Raw genomic sequence first — 17,211 nt, forward strand, 5'->3', positions numbered from 1 at the left:
CAGAAACAAAGATATGTACCTTTTCTTACTTTGGTCATTAGTTTTGCATTCAGAATTGGTTTCTTTGGGATGGTGTGGGCTTTGGCTGTTGTTTTGTAGAAACTGGAAATATTAAAAATAAAAACAGGAATTTTAAAAATGATTAATAAGAAATATTTCCTTTTGTATTCTTAATTCCTACAGTGAGACCTCATTGACTTCGGTTTATGCAATCTGGAACCAATGTTGCTGTTTATTTGAATAGTGTATGTTTTTATGTTTTTTTAAATGTTTTTGTCTCTGCTTAAAAATATTTTTTTTCTTTGGTGGTAAAGTAATGCTTTTGGCAACTTGTGATGTAATTTGCTGTTATATGTGAAAGATGTTGTGATCTTAACTGTTGAACAGTTTTTTTCAGCACTCCCTAAATATAATGTATTTACATTTTTTTCTATAAAATAGTCTAATTGTCGGTATGTGAATGTTGCTGGTTGTGCCCGTTCGCTCAGAACAGAGAGACACTTTATTTGCTAAGTTCTGACAAACAAGCTGAAGCCAGAACCTGTGGACACGACTTTCTTTGTATTCCATTCGTGCACAGGATTTCATTACTCTGCGTAAATTAATTACAAGTTGCTCTCGTTAAGCATTACGTTGCCGCAGTGCCTTAAAATGCGCTATTGGAATTTCGGATTCAGTAAACCACTCAGAATTTTCCATGTTAAAGAATAATAAAACATTGTGGTAAATGGTAAATGCTTTTTGAACTGAGGGAGGTGTGTGTGTGAGCAGACGGCTGTATTACGAGGACAGGCGTCTAACAAACGCCTCTCCTGATGTGAGCTCTGTATGAAGTGAATGATAGGAGAACCTAGTGAAGCGTTTACAAGAGCCCTCTGAATGCTTTCTGGTCTTGAACTACATTGATCCCTGGTATAATTCTCTATGAAATTGATGGATGAGGGCACCCATTGACAGAAAGGGTAAAGACCACTTTGAGGTGCCCCCAGTGAATAAGTATGATGGAAAATAGATTGTTAAAGAAGATTTATGTATTTCTCTCTCCGCTTTCTGTCACAGAGAAGACCTGTGTCTGTGTCCTACCTATTCAGCATGTGACACTCATTTTTTCTTAACCTGTGTTTTTTTACACCAGGACATTCAGATTCTAATTCATGCTCATAGATTTTAAGCAGGCTTCAATAATAAAGTATTACATATTTTTATCTAGTAACAAAAAAAATATGGTATTGAATAAATCTTCAATACAACAGTTTTAACATTCTCTGCATATGATTCTAATAGTTAATTCATTCCAGTGATGTCTGGAGGAATGCACACATAAGAAAGCTTAAAAGTAGAGTAATATGTTTTGTAAATGACAAAAAAAAGAGATTCCACCTTTTTACACAAGAAAAGGCTTGTGACAGTTATATATGATGAGATTCATTTAATGTAAAAACTGTATTTTTAAATGTATTCTTTTGCTAATATTAGAATACATGTAATTATATTATCCAAAAGGATTGCAGTGCATGTTACTGAAAATGCTAAAGGTGTTTTCTTTAAGGATTTGTCCTTGTTTTGGATGGTTTTTGAATGAAAAGCAAGTACTGTTATTTCCAGGAAAAAAGAATGATGCCAAGTTGGTGGTGTGGCATAACTGTGGGTTCAACAAAATCTACACACAATCTTAACACAAACACATTTTGGGCTCTGTGGCCAGGATATCCAATAGCAAGTCTGTATAATGGTGGGGGTCAAATTTGCTTTAATGGGAACTCTTCTCTTATGGCAGTGACATGTGATTTCGAAACACTGCAGATGAAAGCGTCATTAATTTAGAATGCACTCGATGGAAACACAATTACTGGGCAAGGGAGTGGGTGCAGGCACGGGCTCGCTGCAAGGAGCACAGTGTGAAAATGCTGCCTTCAGGTCAGATATGGTTTCAGGTGCTTCTCTCTCAACCATGTCCTTTCAGGTTGTTAGCTCTGCAAGCTGCTAAATATACAGGCATTAATGAATAAAATATGGGGTTCTGCTAGACTTTACTTACACCAGGGTCCAGGTACTTTGATTGTGACACCAAATTCATCCAGACTTGGGCACCCAAACAAAATGTACTTGCTGGCAGCTTGTCAGCCTTCCTCTTGACATCCAATCCTCTTCTTAATTTTCTCCTCCTTCTCAAAGTCTCTGCAGTAGAGAAGTATTTTCTTCTTGTTTAGTGCTTGCTGCATTTTTTTTTCATTTTATTTTACAATCTTCTCAATTATAATTTCTGTTATGTCAAAGGGGTGATCTGCTTATTTTTTGTTTTACATTTTCTTCTCTTTTGTGAGCAATCTTGATGATTTTTTTCCTTTACTTTCTCTTGTCGTGCAAATCGAATTTTAAAACCAGTGCATAAGATCAGGAAAAGAGGCAGAGAAGTGCAGTAGTGCTAACTTTGTAGATCACATTTTCCCTATTGTCTTCAGAGCGTTGTGCAACTTTGATTTGTTTCCTCACCTACCATCTTTGTAATCAACATTTAGATGTCTAATAACGCACAGTTGTCAGTAGGTAATCAAAGTGACAATTAACAATCTGAGCTTAAACTTCAACTTGGATTATGAACACACTAAGAAGAATCATTTTGTACTCACCTTTTCTCAGTGGTTTAAAAAAGATGTAACATGCAGTTATTTGTTTTATGAAAATTAAAAGATATGCAGTCTCTAAAAATAGTACCTGAAGACTGAGATGCAGATGCGTAATGAATTGTATTTGTATAATTTTTTATTTCAACAGTTGTGTGTGTGTTGCATTTTCTTTTATATTTGATTTTGATTTAGTTTACATGATATTGGAGTATCAAGCATCAACTTCAGATGTAGTAAGCCAAATAAAACAATAACATTAAAATGTCTCACACAGTTTACTGCATGTAGACCAGTGATATTGGTGTATTGAGATAAACAGTTCTCTAAATTGAAGAATTTTAAATGGCTTAATCTATGGCATTGTTTAAAATAAGTTCTGCTATTAAATTACATTTAATACTTAATACTAAATACTTTTTAGAATATTTTTTAGTGTTCCTTGTGATTTAATTCTAATTATTTTATTAAGTATTAAAAAATGCCACCCTTTTTTTGAATATTAAAACTAATCTTGTGGATTATTTTAGACAGTTTTTATTATCTGAACATAAACTATGGGTTTTTGGTTTGGTTCAGATTTCCAACAGTAATATTGGGGGATGGCTTTAATCAAATTGGTTCTTAAAGCTTTAACGACAGGCTCTTAATTTAACAAGCAAGCTTAAATAAATGGTTCTTAATTACTGGCTAAGATTTATCCTGTGCAGACATTAGCATGAATAAGAATGAGAAGGCAACAGTCCTTGATTTGTCTGAATTACAGGGGAGATGTCTGGGTGCTCGGTTGAAGTCACTGTCTGTGGTCTTTACAGTGATGAATTTCAGAAATAATGTTAATAGTAATAATAAACAGTGGAATGAAGTGGATAATGATGTCATTTTGTAAACATTGTATGAAATCCTTTAAAATAGTTTCTTTTTGACTGGTAAGAAACTTAATTTTACTCAAATTGCATTGTAGGGAATTTGAAATTAATGTGCTGTGCTAAACTCTTACTGCACTCATACTCTGACCCCACTTGATTGAATAAGAATAGATGCAAAAGACACACACAAACTGTTGTATTTGGAACAAAGATTTATATATTTAAAAATAAGAATATTCTCTCTGGTAGTTCCATAACCACAGTATATTTACGGTTTTCTTTCAAAGGTAGTCAAAGATACTGTATCTTTATTTCAGAAATCCACAACTCCTCAGCTAACTACAGATAGCTATAAAGCAGTGATATTTAGATACAGTTTAGAGTTTCTATTTTGTTACTTGTACTTTTCTAAAGCATTTATTCTGTAGACTTTGAAGGATTTTTTAAATATGCATTTGGTTAAAAACTAAATCTTTTAATCTTTAAATTTTTAAAATGGTGATCTTTCAGGTTTAGCAATGTATTTGATGACTGAATAATTTTTTACTATTTGTCATTGTTAACTTGGGATCATCTCTATATTATTATTATTACTACTATTGTTCTTTCACTTTGCCCCAGGAGTCCAAAATCACAGTCTAAACTTTTTTTGGGTGAGATAAAGATAACCAGGAAAAGAAACCTGCTGTTTAGGGATAAAAGGTGCTTCTCCCTGGACATTGTTATTCTATTCTACAATCTTCTGTTGACTGTCTCTTTTCCTATCTGGTATAAACTCTTGACTTTGGGGGGAAAAAAGTGCACTGCGTTCCTGATGAGGTTCTGTCAAGAATTCATCTCTTGCAATTAGTTCTCTGTTTGCATCGCAGTTAGGCTTTCAAGCATGAAATTTCAAACATTGATCGGAATTTGTACTTTGTAAACACAATCGCAAATGCTTGCTTTTTAAGGTTCCATTCACTCACCTTAAATAAATTTTAATTGTGCTTTATCACACAAAAAGAAAGATTAAATACTTTGCTTACTAAGTAATTCTGAAACCTCTAAATGCTTGAGGTGTTCCTGCTGATGAAAAAGTAAAATGCAAGAAAACTTTATTAAAGCAGTGTTACACTTCTCTATATAATGTGCAGTACCATGTGTACAGCACGGCTCTCTTAAATCATGTCCTTTCAGACCTTGCTGCTACTGGCTTGAGTTTTGGATTTCCTGGTTGTAAAATAGTTTTAGAGAGTAGAGTTTTAAAACCAGGTGAAACTTTAAAAGAAGGAAACACACTACACTGTCTGTGGGAGAACTCTAGGGGAGTTCATTCTGTGCGTAGATGACCATCTCCTCTATAAATATATTCTAATGATACTCATCAGAAGGTTATCTCATAAAGCATTATGACTGCTCATCATTGCCTTTTTTTCTAGAGAAGCTGTATAATGAGGGAATGTATGTGTGTTGGGTGCTAAAGTGGTCCGGCCTCTCTCTTTGTGCATGACATGATTATCCAACCTTTCACACTCTTGTTTGTCAGTGGTATTTACATAATCTAACTGCAGATTGTCAGGCTGAAAGTTTCAGTTTTACAAATGGAAAGTGTTCTAAACCAATTTCCAGTATTCAAAACGAATCTCCTTAAAAAATCTGAAATCAAACATTCAGTCTCGGAATACATAATTAGCTCATGCTTTTGGGAGTGTTTTCTTCAGTAAAACATTTTATGTGTTTAACATTCTGCTTTAGGTTTAAGTAACTTCTGTATACCTGGGTGGTTAAAATGGCTTATTATGAGGTCCTTTTTGTTTTAAATATTTCTGTTAACCTTTGTTGAAAAAAATGGCAACATGTTATACCAGATCATGAAGGCTTTGGTAATTAGGGCAAAGAAAAGGTCTGATTTGCATTGTTAAAACAGTAGCCAAGCAAGCTGAGTCTCAGTGATATTTCTCTATCATCTTTCTTTTACTGTACATCGCAGTGCAGTTTGTGCTTAAATACTGAACATTATGAGTTCATAATATGTTTGATTTTAGATGTGATATGGTTTTCAACATTAATCTGTTTCCACTTTTATTAATCGGACACTTTTACACTAAATGCTACTGTGTTTTTCCTGCTTTACCACTTCACTTTTAGATGTAAAAAAATTGTCATGCCTAATAAGAGGTATTTTAATTTGGAAATGGGTTGTGGAAAAAGGACATTATTTTTACCCAAGTAATACCTTTAAGTATATGGAACATTGAGCATACATGAATAATATTATGTTCTATGTTATGTTTTTTTTAAACATTTCTCGAACTAGCTATCAATCATGCTGAAGTAAATGGTGTCCAAGATGGCGAATGTGCATGATCACTTGATACTTTAACATATTCATCAGTTTCCCCTAATCCTATTTTAAACATTCTGCAGTGCGTCTGCAGTGCTTTTTTATGGCTGAGATTTTTTTCCCAAATCATGTAAACACATAGTTAAGAAAAGCCATATATACATATAAAGAGCAAGGACAAGGCCAGAGAAAGTCTTTCTAAACAGTTACGTCATTACATGAAATAACTGCTTCAGGACCAGGACAAGAGCCAAAGAAAAAAAAGATGCTAAGCAGAAATCCTTCGCAATTAACAGACTTCTATGCTTTAATTAAGAGAGAGCTTAACAACTGTGATTACATTTTTAAACTGATTACATGTTTTAAGACTGGTACACCTGCCAGAAATATACTGAGTAAACATTGTACTCCAATCATAATACAAAATTTTCTAACATCTGCTCATCTCCACTTATCATATTGTGTTTTGTGTTACAATTAAGAGTGTTTTTTATTTGATGAAAGAATGGATTGTATCGGTCTCCAGTGTAAATGACTTGTCAGTGGGCAACACTTACGCACTGAGGGTGTCGTATATTTTAATAAAGGATGACATGATCTGATAACGGGGTGAAACTGCAGGTATGCTGCAGGTTTCAGCTTCAGTGTTTTGCCACCCTTTACAAACAAAAACGTAGGCACTAATCTGCACTAAAAGCACTGCATGGGGTTCACAAAGTAAAATGTTTTTGTTAAAGTTCTTCATGCTATTTTTGTTTAAATAAACAAAACAGTATTTTTTTCAGCATTTGTTTGGACATGAGCAGTAAATGGAAAGAGAACATACTTCTCTGAAGTTCATTTTCTGCCAAGGCCAGCTGCAATGAAACTATATGAAGTTTAAAGTTGCTCTGAATGTAATATTTGCATTATACAGTTTGCACAAGATTTAAGTTTGAAATGGTCATGTTTATTGAGAGTAACAGTAACACTCATGGTCTATGGACCTACATTAAAGCCAGCTGAAGTCAGACACCCTCTGTGTTATGCCAGTTTTTGGGTGCAGTGGCCAATATCACACAGATATATGTTATTATTGAACAATAAGCAGTAAAGATAAACTTTACATTAAACGACTCCAGGATTATGATTTGTTTCTATATACTTTCTGTTTTTCATGTACACCTTTTGGACATGTGCCAGTTTGCTAGCAAACCCAGTTGTTTTTGTTACTTGAAATCTGTCAAGACTCTCTGATTGAAATGTTGCAATATCTAACAATACTTGTATTCTAATTTTGTCGTATCCATTGTTTTCTTATGTTGGATAATCGTATAAGTTAAAGAACGTGATGTCGCTGGCTCAAGACATGGTCATGTCTCTTCCTGACTCGGATCAGGATTCTCGGAGCACTGGCATGCCCTGGCTTCAGCAGTACAGGGAGGCGAGCTGTGATTCGTTGGCCAGAGCTGTCTCGGGTCCCAACGAAACAGTGATCCCTGTGACCTCCTGGAATCCAGCAAGCTTGCGTTGACATCAGTGGACTCCCCTATCTGGTGCTAATCCTACTGCAGAGCCTAAATCTCATGAAGGACTCAGGGTGTGGGCGGGTTCATGAACCTTATCTTCTCTTCCTCAGGCATCCTATGAAAGGACAGGGGAAATCACTATGAATCGAAGAATAAAGGCAATTTGTAGAACTTGATTAATATCTTTATAGAAAAAAATGTATATTTTAAATATTTAAAAATATGATATATACATATATTTTCACAGACTTTATTATATGCCCTAATTTTCGGTTGTTATTCGTATACCACAAAAGCAAAGCTTTTCTTTATTTGCCACAACCCATGTCTTAAAATAACTAAAATATTTTGTTTATCAATTTACTTTTTGCGACAATTTCGCAGAAAATGGAGAGATTTTGAAAAGCTTTTCAAGAAACACATGGGTTTTGAAGAGAATTGTATAGTGACATGTTTGCAAAGAGTTTTGTTTGAGAAAAATGAGGAAACATTTACAGGCTTAATGAGTAGCCATTACAGGGCTTTGAAGTAGCTGTACACCATACTGTATGTAATTTAACAAAGTGAATTTTTAGATAGAATCTTAGGGTTGGAAGACAATAAGAAAAATAATGCAGAGAATTCTGTGTAATACAGTGGTTGAAACTACAGCACACCTTTTGCTTTTCCAGCCTGTGCACTGACCCTGGTATAGCCATGAGTCAAGTGGCCATCAGTGAATAATGGCAGAGTCAGTAACTCTTTCCATGAGGCCCTCTTGCACGCATCATTTAACTAAGCTGTATAAACTCAGATGAACTTGTTTGGTTCCTTGATGCTGAACCCTTAGTAAAAGGCTTGACCACCTTTGCACTAGAAGGTCTATTCCATCTCCCTGTTTTCTTCAAGACCCTTAAAACTTCCTTGGCACATCAGATCAGCAGTTGTACTGTATATTGTATGATATCCCTAATTCATACCTGTTACCTAGCTGAAATGGTGCGGAATGAGTGGTAGCGCTGAAGGACTGTGAAAATGAAAGAGACAGAATAGCTGTTCTAACACACATGCAAAGCCCAGGCGAGGAAGCTGTGAAAATGTTTTGACTGGAAATTAAATAACATTGTGTCACCAAGACACTAATAGCATTTTGGAATCCATACGCAACATAAATGCAAGAAAGCTGGTAGAAGCCTTTTCGTAAAGCCTTTTTTATTATTTGTTTGTTGTTTTTCTTGTTTTCTCTCAAGCGACCCAGGGAAATTGCATTTGACCTTGTTGAGAATGAGGCCTGTCAAAGGAAGATGAGTGTCAGTAAAGCGGTAATCTGCAAGCCTTCCCTGGTGAGAGAGAGGCTGTGGACAATTCATGTTCCTTTGATTCTTTTTTTTAAAGTTTTTCTGTTTATTAGTATGCCAGTATTGAATATAATAAACTGCAGTTTGTAGAGACATTTGCAGCTTTGTTGAACCCAGTGTTATGGCTGACCTAGTCAATATTAAGGTTATTTCCTGAAGGGTCAGCACCATACTGTATGTGCTAGTAGCATGGTAAATATTAAAAAAAAAAACATAAAGCTGTAAATATGCTGCCAGCGCACTGTAATAAATTAAATCCATCTTTGGTTCTGAACTGAAGAATGGAGTGATTGACTCTCAGATATCTGAAAATTAATAAATAAAAAGAGATCCATACCCTTTTTTATACAGTGCATACTCACAGGCATAACAATGGTATTGAGATGCACATATGCTCGATTGTCGCTTTAAGAAATTGTCCACTTGAAGTTGAGAAACAAAAATTATGATTTTGCAGGATTATAACATCACTTTATTAACCCTTTACAATTTCTTGCATTAGGAATTATCTTTTCGCATACCCCAGCTTGCTTTCCATGAGACACACAGACACACAGATAGGGAGAGAGCCTGGGGTCAGAGCGCAGGGTCTGCCATTGTACGGCGCCCCTGGAGCAGTTGGGGTTAAGGGCCTTGTTCAGGAGCCCAGCAGAGTAGGATTCCTCTGCCGGCTGCAGGATTTGAACCGGCAACCTTCCAGCCACAGGCGCAGATCCTTAGCCACAGAGCCTATGCTCCGCCCCATTATTTTCCTTTTGGAGTAGCAAAGGTCCTATTATTGCAAATAAGATGTCACGAGAAATGCATTATTTGACGTTGACATAGAAAATACAAAGATGTCCAGGAAGAAAAGAAAGAAAGACAAAAACAGAAGGGATCATGAACAACAGCAATGGAGACAACTGCTGAAACCAGCAATTCCTCCTCATCCAGTCTGAGTTGTCTTGCACCAGTCTGACTTTTGGGCCTGGAAACATGTTGTATTATAGTACTCCAGAGTACTGTAACAAATCAGCTCCACACTCGTTCAGAAGTTCATATGTAATCAGTAGGGTTTCCTAATGATTTATAAAGATTCCTGGGACTTTTTGACACTTACTTTATTAATGAATAGGTCTTATTGTAATAAAATGACAAGATGAAATCGCTTATATTATAAAAGACACCTCAAAATGATTTATTGTAAACCTCCCTTAGCCTTTAGGTGAGAACATTTTTTTTCTAAAAGTAAACCTCCGTGCTCTTGCTGTCTAAATGTGGTTTTTATGATCAAGACTAATCGCTAACAGTTACATTTGCAGGATGTGACACAGACAGACCTTTTATTTGGCGTGTGTGTGGAGGCATCTAGCAGCGTGTAAAATCCAGAAATAATGATTTATGGTGTATTAATGATTTAAGACAACTACATGTGTCTTATGGCTTTTATTCATTCTTTTTACCTAACTCTCCTGCAAGTGTTGCACAGCTTTAGTCATGTTACTTAACAGAATAGCAGTGGTGTCTTCACTTCACTCTTAGGAATTGTGGAAAATCCTGATCAGTGAAGCTGGTGACAGGCACATACCCAGCCAGAAAAGTTAAAAACAGTTATCCTTGTTTATTCCTGAAAGCGTATCTTGATCGTGACCTTAAAAAAATTATCCCCTTCATGTGTGGGCTTCGTCCAGACCACAGACCCTCCAGAACTGTACTACATACTGCACTGTATTGTACTTCTTTTATGCAGACTGAAAATGTTGTGTGTTATTTATATTAGCTCCCTAAAAAAAGGCAACCTTTAACACTGAAGTTTAAACAAGGATCAATTAGGCATTAAAAATATTTCAGCAGATGATACAATCAAACCAAAGCCTTTAGTCATTTCTCTGTCATTGCCTTCCCAGAGATTGTTAATGTTTTTTTTTCTTTGTTTTGTTTGGCAACTTCTCCCAAAAACTGAATATCGCTGACTTTTTAAATAAAAGTTAGTACCGTACATGCACTTAGTTGAGCTTGTTGGGCTGTTATCACTTTGGATTTTGCTGGAATTTAATTTTGTTGGAGATGTTTTTGGTCTCAGAAAATGGTTCTTTGTTCATTTTCACTTATGCCATAAAATGAAATTTAAATGTAACCATCTGGCCCCTTTAAGCCCCTGGTATTTGAAGACGAGCTAGAATGCTAGTGATTTTAAGCTGTAGTTATATTTAAGTTATATTCTTTTTTCCATTAAAATTATTCAAAGATTGTGTCCTGTCAGTGTTTTCAATGCATTTTATTTCCAAGACCGAAACAGCACTGCCTAGGTGTCTGTTTCTCACCCATTATTAATAAGTCACAATATTTAGGAAAATTTCTGAAAATGAACAAGTTTCTTTGCTCTGTGTGATACTGTCAGTGCAGTGGCACAAGAAATGTTTAAAATGATCCATGATGGGAGAAATGTGTGATACTGAGAGTCACATTTTTTAAATTGTTCTCAGGTGCATGTTTTATCCGTACGGATCAACTAGATGGTGAAACTGACTGGAAGCTGAAAGTGGCTGTTGCCTGCACCCAGCGACTGCCTGCATTAGGGGTGAGTAGATGTTTTTTTGTCTTATTTTTATTTCTTATTATTTTTTCAATACATTTTATTATTTTTTCAGGAATGTATTTTTTCAATAAATTACTTGATCAGCAAGAGAATTTTGTGAATTGTGTGAATATTTTGTGATATTTGTTCTCCTGAGTTTTAGAGGTGTAAGTAATTCTGACATGTTTTAGTATTAAAATGAGTGAAAAATTGGGCAAAACTCATACAATACAACTATCCCCAATATATACCTAATGAAGTGACTGTTAATTTTTAAATTGACTGAATTCTGCCTTTTAGACTATGGTGTTTTCATGCCTTTTAAAAAGGTAAAAACATTGTACAGAATTATATATAATAAAATAAAAAACATACAGTAGTAAACATTATTACACAGTGCAGTAATTTAGTTTTTTTTAATGATTGTATACAATGTTAATACAGCTGATGTGGTAAGAGGCTATTCAGTTATTGTAAAAGAATGCCAGTCTTAATTGTCTTATACAACATTTATCCTGAACTTATGTCAGTTGACAATGACGATAAAAATTAAGAAATTAAGACTTTTTGAAGTATGCTTTTCGTCAGATTCTGGGTCAGTAGAATACATGATCATTGAGCAGGAGGTACGATTGGTTTCGGTTAATTCTTTTTTTGTCCCTCACTATATACAATAGAGCATATTTGTAAACATCGTCTTCTATTTTTTAAAGATAAATGTCTTTTTGACTTTTAGTAAAAATCTGTGTCTGTAAAGCCGTGATATTTGAACAGCAATGCCCACTCTTTCTCTGACTTTCATATGGAGATCATTATTCATTAGGTTATTTTAGTGAGGCACTTCAGTGACAAGATTACAGACGACTTTGGTTTGTGTGGAGGAATCTGTTTCAATAGATGTATTATCAAGCTTAGTGCTATTCATGAATGCCACCTACTGGGCCTGTATTACAACAGCTGTGGTTAGCAGGGATGCTGCACAGGTGCAGCTCTTCAGAAACAGGAAAATATGAAAACAGAGAACACATTTCTGCCTTGTAGTTTTTTTTAGCTTCTTGGCTAATTTGCATATGGTAGCCCTTCCGAAGTACCAAAGTTATTTTTCAAGATGCACATGTTTTTGTGTTTCTATTCAGATGCTTCTATTATTCTGCATTTTGGGGATGTGCAAATGTATTAATGTATATTTTTCACGTTAGTTTTATTTTCCTCAATGTTCCTGCAAACATAGGGAAATGCACAGAGTCTAGAATTTTATGTTTAACCGCTTTTTGCACTGTACTGTACCTCTCTGTTTGACACAGAGTTCAGCAATTTGATTATGGAAGCTGACGCAGTAATTCAATCATACATGCACCAGCATAATGCTGCTCATACCTGTCAGTCATCTGTTTGATTTCCACATCTATCTGGTGTAATGGACTGTGGGTGTCTTGTGTTGACACGAGCTGTCAGTCCCATCATCTGCTCAGCATTGTAACCTTATCCACTGTGACACTGAGAATAAATAAGCCTGCAGGGTTTCCAGCCTTTTCTTTAAGAAGAGATGACACCGCCGAAGATGATCAGTTCAGATTTTGTTGTCTTCCTAAACCACTTAATGTGATCAGAGAATTAAAATTTCAACAAGTCATTTAATGATAGCTGTGCAGCAAGATCTGTAACACCCAGGTCAGGTTTCCTGCGGTATTGCAGTAATATCTAAGGCAGGTTTTTTTTTTCCTTTTGTTTTTTTTTTTACTGGACTCACTCCAGTTCCTAGGACATTCTCTTCTACTTTATGTGATCAGGTGAATTTATTACAGGCTATGAGGTCACTGTGATTTTCAATAATTGGAGGCTTGCTGATTTATATTAAAAGATCCATAAAGTAGTAAACTGTACCATTTACATTTAATTAGTTTTATTGAGCTGTCGGCTGTTTTATTTGTAATGAACCTCGTGTTATGATTAAGGACATATTTTAATGATCTTTAAGTGAGGTTAACAAATGTTGCCCTTGACCTGGTAGAGGGCATTTTTTCCCCTTCCATTATAAATGGCAAGAGAGAATACTTGAAAATTCTTTTTGTGGAAGAAACGGAAGAGAGAGCCATTATAATGGCATTATTTAGCAGTTTTAGCATCTTACGTTTTAGGAATAGCTGGCTTGTTCTGGATGTGATATCACTCTTCTTAGAAGATGTTTTTCATTTGCTTCTGAGTAATGAGAATTGTAAAATGTGCCCACCTCTTTAGTTCCTTTTTACTATACTGTATATTATTGGCAGAAAAGTTGTGAGTATTTACAGAAACCTTTTTATCTGTAAAAAGGAAAGTTATTACAGCTTGTTCAGTCATTTTGGGACAATGTTTTAAGTTGAATGAATTTAGCTGAATATTTAAATGTTTGTTCAGACATGGTACAAGCAATGGTGATGTCACTGTGCTACACTGGGGAAAAAAAGATGTGGTCCATGATTGGGCAGACCTGGATTTCTAAATGGGCCTTGAGAAGACAACCTTCAGACGTTTTTGCTTTGAAAGCGCTCCTGAACGTAACTGAAGAAACGCATCTTTACAACGGTATCCTGGCTGAATTATTCAGCATTTACAATCAATTTTAACCCCCTCAGCTGGGGTCCCAGTCAGACCACAGGAATGTTGACGGGTCACAGCAGAACATGATCCGGCTCCTTACTGCCACGCGTTCCACAGATGAGGGGGGCTGATTGGTTGTTTTCACTTGACGCTTTCACTTTTCATTTCAGTCTGACATTTGCATAAAGTCAAATAAACCAAAAGCAAAGGTTTGCTTTAAAACTTTCTCATTTGCATTTACTGTTATGTGTAGTTTGTTTTCCAAGTGCGATCCTGTGGTCTTCAAACTGGAGTCTTGGCTCACGTTTGAGCCGGGTTTATATTCTTTCACATAATACAGATAATCATTTGCATATGAACACACCTGAATAACACACCACAAACAGTTTTTTTGTTGTTTCACCTTACCTTTTCAGTCGGCAGCATAAAATTAATCTCTGTTCATTCGCAGCTCATACACTCTTTTCACTTCATATACAGTAGTATTTGTCTTCCCATTTTCATTAAAATATTTTGGGTATTTCTTCGGCAATGTGTGTGTGTCAAACACTGATCATTCGTGATTGTGTAGTTTTCTTCCAGACATTTTGGTTGTGCAAAGGCTGATGCTTTAGCCAAGTTAGAATTGTCTTGACTTTGAATTGTCTGACACAGCTGTGACACAGAGATTCTGTCCCTTGTCTGTCACCTTCCATGATTTACTGAATCAGTACTGAATCTGAGCTGCTATGGAACATACATATAACAGTCTAGAAGTTGTCACATGGGGCTTGGTCACTTGGCTTATTTGCAAAGTAAGATGGGTATAATGGAGATTTTTTATTGGATAGATGCAGATTTATAACATTATTTGGAAAGCAAGGCAGTGGAGAAAACCTTGCAATGCAACAAAAAAATACATTTCTTAAACATTTCTCATTTTCTCATTGAATATCAGAAAACTGTAAATTGGAAACAAAAAATGAAGTTAGTTTGGGGTGAACCTATTAGTAAAACAGAAAGTTAAGTTCTGTTCAAATTACACTTAACAGTAACCAATATACTGTACAGCCACATCTAAAGCTAACTAGGAAAAGGAGAAGAAGCTGAAATTTACCCAATGCCTTTGAGCACATTTCCAGAATAAAACATTAATGTACAAAAATAATAAATGATGTGTAATTTGTACTAAACAGTTGTCTAACTTTTAGAAAGAATGTGCTCCCACTAAACTAAAGTGAAATTTGACACAAGAGTGTGTGTGTAAAAGAACAGGGCTCCTCCCACACCCTGCACCTAACTGCTGTCCTTGCAAATGCAGTATTTTGAATTATAGTTGTTTGAAACAGTGGTCTTTTTTATGTTTTCTCTGTGCTTTTGTAAAGAAGGGGTATTTGGTTTCTTTGTGAAGTGTGTAAACAAATCCTTCCATATCATCTTCAGGTGTAAACATTGTGTCTTGTCTAGTTAATTTAATATCTCACTTCTTGAGGTTTTAGTTCTTTTTTCATTTTTATGCATGCACACTTTTTTCATTTTAGTTCATGAAGACATGTTTGTGTGAGTTGTGTTTTTTAAATGTTAAATTCAGATTACATAGTTTTAGAAATTTTGTATTTCTTAAACTTATTCCATGAAACACTAAGTTAACAGAGTACTCAGGAGGAAATGTGTTTCGTAGTGCCTTGACCAGGAAGGTCCCAGTTACAACACACACCACACATAACACAACTGGATGCTATCTTTTTGTATTTTTTCTCTTGAAATGACCTACTTTCCAGAAAAACAACTAAGAAGAATACTCATTTCAAGGATTTGGGAGATGTCTGGGTGAGACATCTTTTTTTTGTTAAAAAGTCTGTAATAGTTGAATAGTAAAACGTTTCTTCAATGAAAGCGCTACTACAGCTTTAGCCCTGACTTAGTGAGACTGAAACTTTTTTTAAATTGTAACCATATTAAAAATCCCACCTCACCATCTTTTCTAGATTTTCATATCGTTACAAAATTTGTAAACAATTAAAAACACTTTTTAGTCTTGTATAGCAAAGGTTTCCTTTTCTTAAGAAGCTCGCTTGCTTCTCACATTTTCCCAAGTTTCTTTACATGGCTTTTACGTGGTGTTGCATGACTGGAAAGTGATCTGAGACTCTGCTCGCCCTAAAGAGGAGCTTCAACGAAATATATGCTGACTGGTTTGTGATGATGATCCCCTGAGTTTAGGAAGGGATTGAGCCTCCTACTAGTGAGGGAGACAGCACATGGTTCTGTATCTCCTTCAACATCCTTTTTAATAGGGACTTGTTAATTTAAAGCTTAGCTCTTTCACAGAGGAGACAGTCAATAGAAGCTCTCCTTTTCCTTCTCAAGAAAAAGAGCCGGCAAAGTAGCAACATAACCTGCTCTGGTCCTTAAAACAGAGGCAGCAGCTGTTGTCTGCTTTCTCTTTCCAATGCTTGTATGTAGCCCGTCTCACAGACACTAAGACTCAATTCACTGCAAAAATTCGAAAGCATGTTACAGTCTACTGATTTGATTAAAAAAAGAGAGGTGTTTTACCTGACGTACTTCAATAACTGTCTCCTTTTTTTCTTAGAGTCTGTGTGTGGTGTTGGTTTTCCATAGCAGGGATCCAGCTCTGAGAGACTGTTATATTCCTCTGTACAATAACCTTTATATAATAGCCTAGATTATCTCAATTGTGGGTGATAACAGATGGGGAGAAGAGTGAATGATGAAGATATAGGACACTACTTGTGTTCCGGGATCATATGAATTATTTCTTGTAAACCCGTTGAGTGTTGGAAGGGGATGAACAGGAGCTGTGAGTGGCCAGCGTGTGAATGATTTACAATAGTTGGCAGGGAGCTGGAGAGGGAAATGGATACGAGCTCTCGCTGCTTTTCTAAGATTGAAAATCACTTGATTTACTTTTTTATCACTTTTTTTACTTTCTCTTTTTCTTCTAAAGATGTGAATTCTTAATTCCTCTTAATGGTAACTGTATCAAGTAAAATGTGGAGGAGCGTAGAAGGACAAAAAAGAACTGCTTACGTTTAGACTTAAAGGTGTTTTTAGAAAGTCAATAAGGAGGAAAGAATTAAATTTTAGGTCTTGGTATGCTGTTGGCTATAGATTTGACATTTGCTGTATAATATTGACCGTGTTCTGTGCTTCTTAGTTACTGTATGGTTTTCAATACAGTTATTTTTTAAAGTGTTTTTGTAATGTATGATAAGTGTAATGGAATGTTGTCAGTTTATGATATCTTTTGTAGTTTTAGATGTTGATGAATTTGTGCATTTACTGCTGTTTTTGCAAATGTTACAAATAAAGGTTAGGTACTGGAAAACTAACATGTTTTGGCATTTAGCTTACAGTATTGGTTTGAAAGCTTTTTGTGAGAACCTGCACATTCCTTCCCTTTAGGTATT

At 35.5% G+C, this 17,211-nt stretch overlaps 1 protein-coding gene across 2 annotated transcripts in view; it reads left to right on the forward strand.

The window, feature by feature from the left end:
• Nucleotides 1-17,211, forward strand: part of atp9b (ATPase phospholipid transporting 9B) — a 152,164-nt gene that overhangs the window by 44,750 nt on the left and 90,203 nt on the right. For both annotated transcript variants that reach the window (XM_088928992.1, XM_088928993.1), the window contains exon 8: nt 11,127-11,221. In XM_088928992.1, the coding sequence (XP_088785118.1) occupies nt 11,127-11,221 (95 nt within the window). The remainder of the gene's footprint in view (nt 1-11,126; nt 11,222-17,211) is intronic.

The sequence above is a fragment of the Atractosteus spatula genome, chromosome 12 (genome assembly GCF_055471065.1).
Source record: "Atractosteus spatula isolate fAtrSpa1 chromosome 12, fAtrSpa1.hap1, whole genome shotgun sequence".
Classification (NCBI taxonomy): domain Eukaryota; kingdom Metazoa; phylum Chordata; class Actinopteri; order Semionotiformes; family Lepisosteidae; genus Atractosteus; species Atractosteus spatula.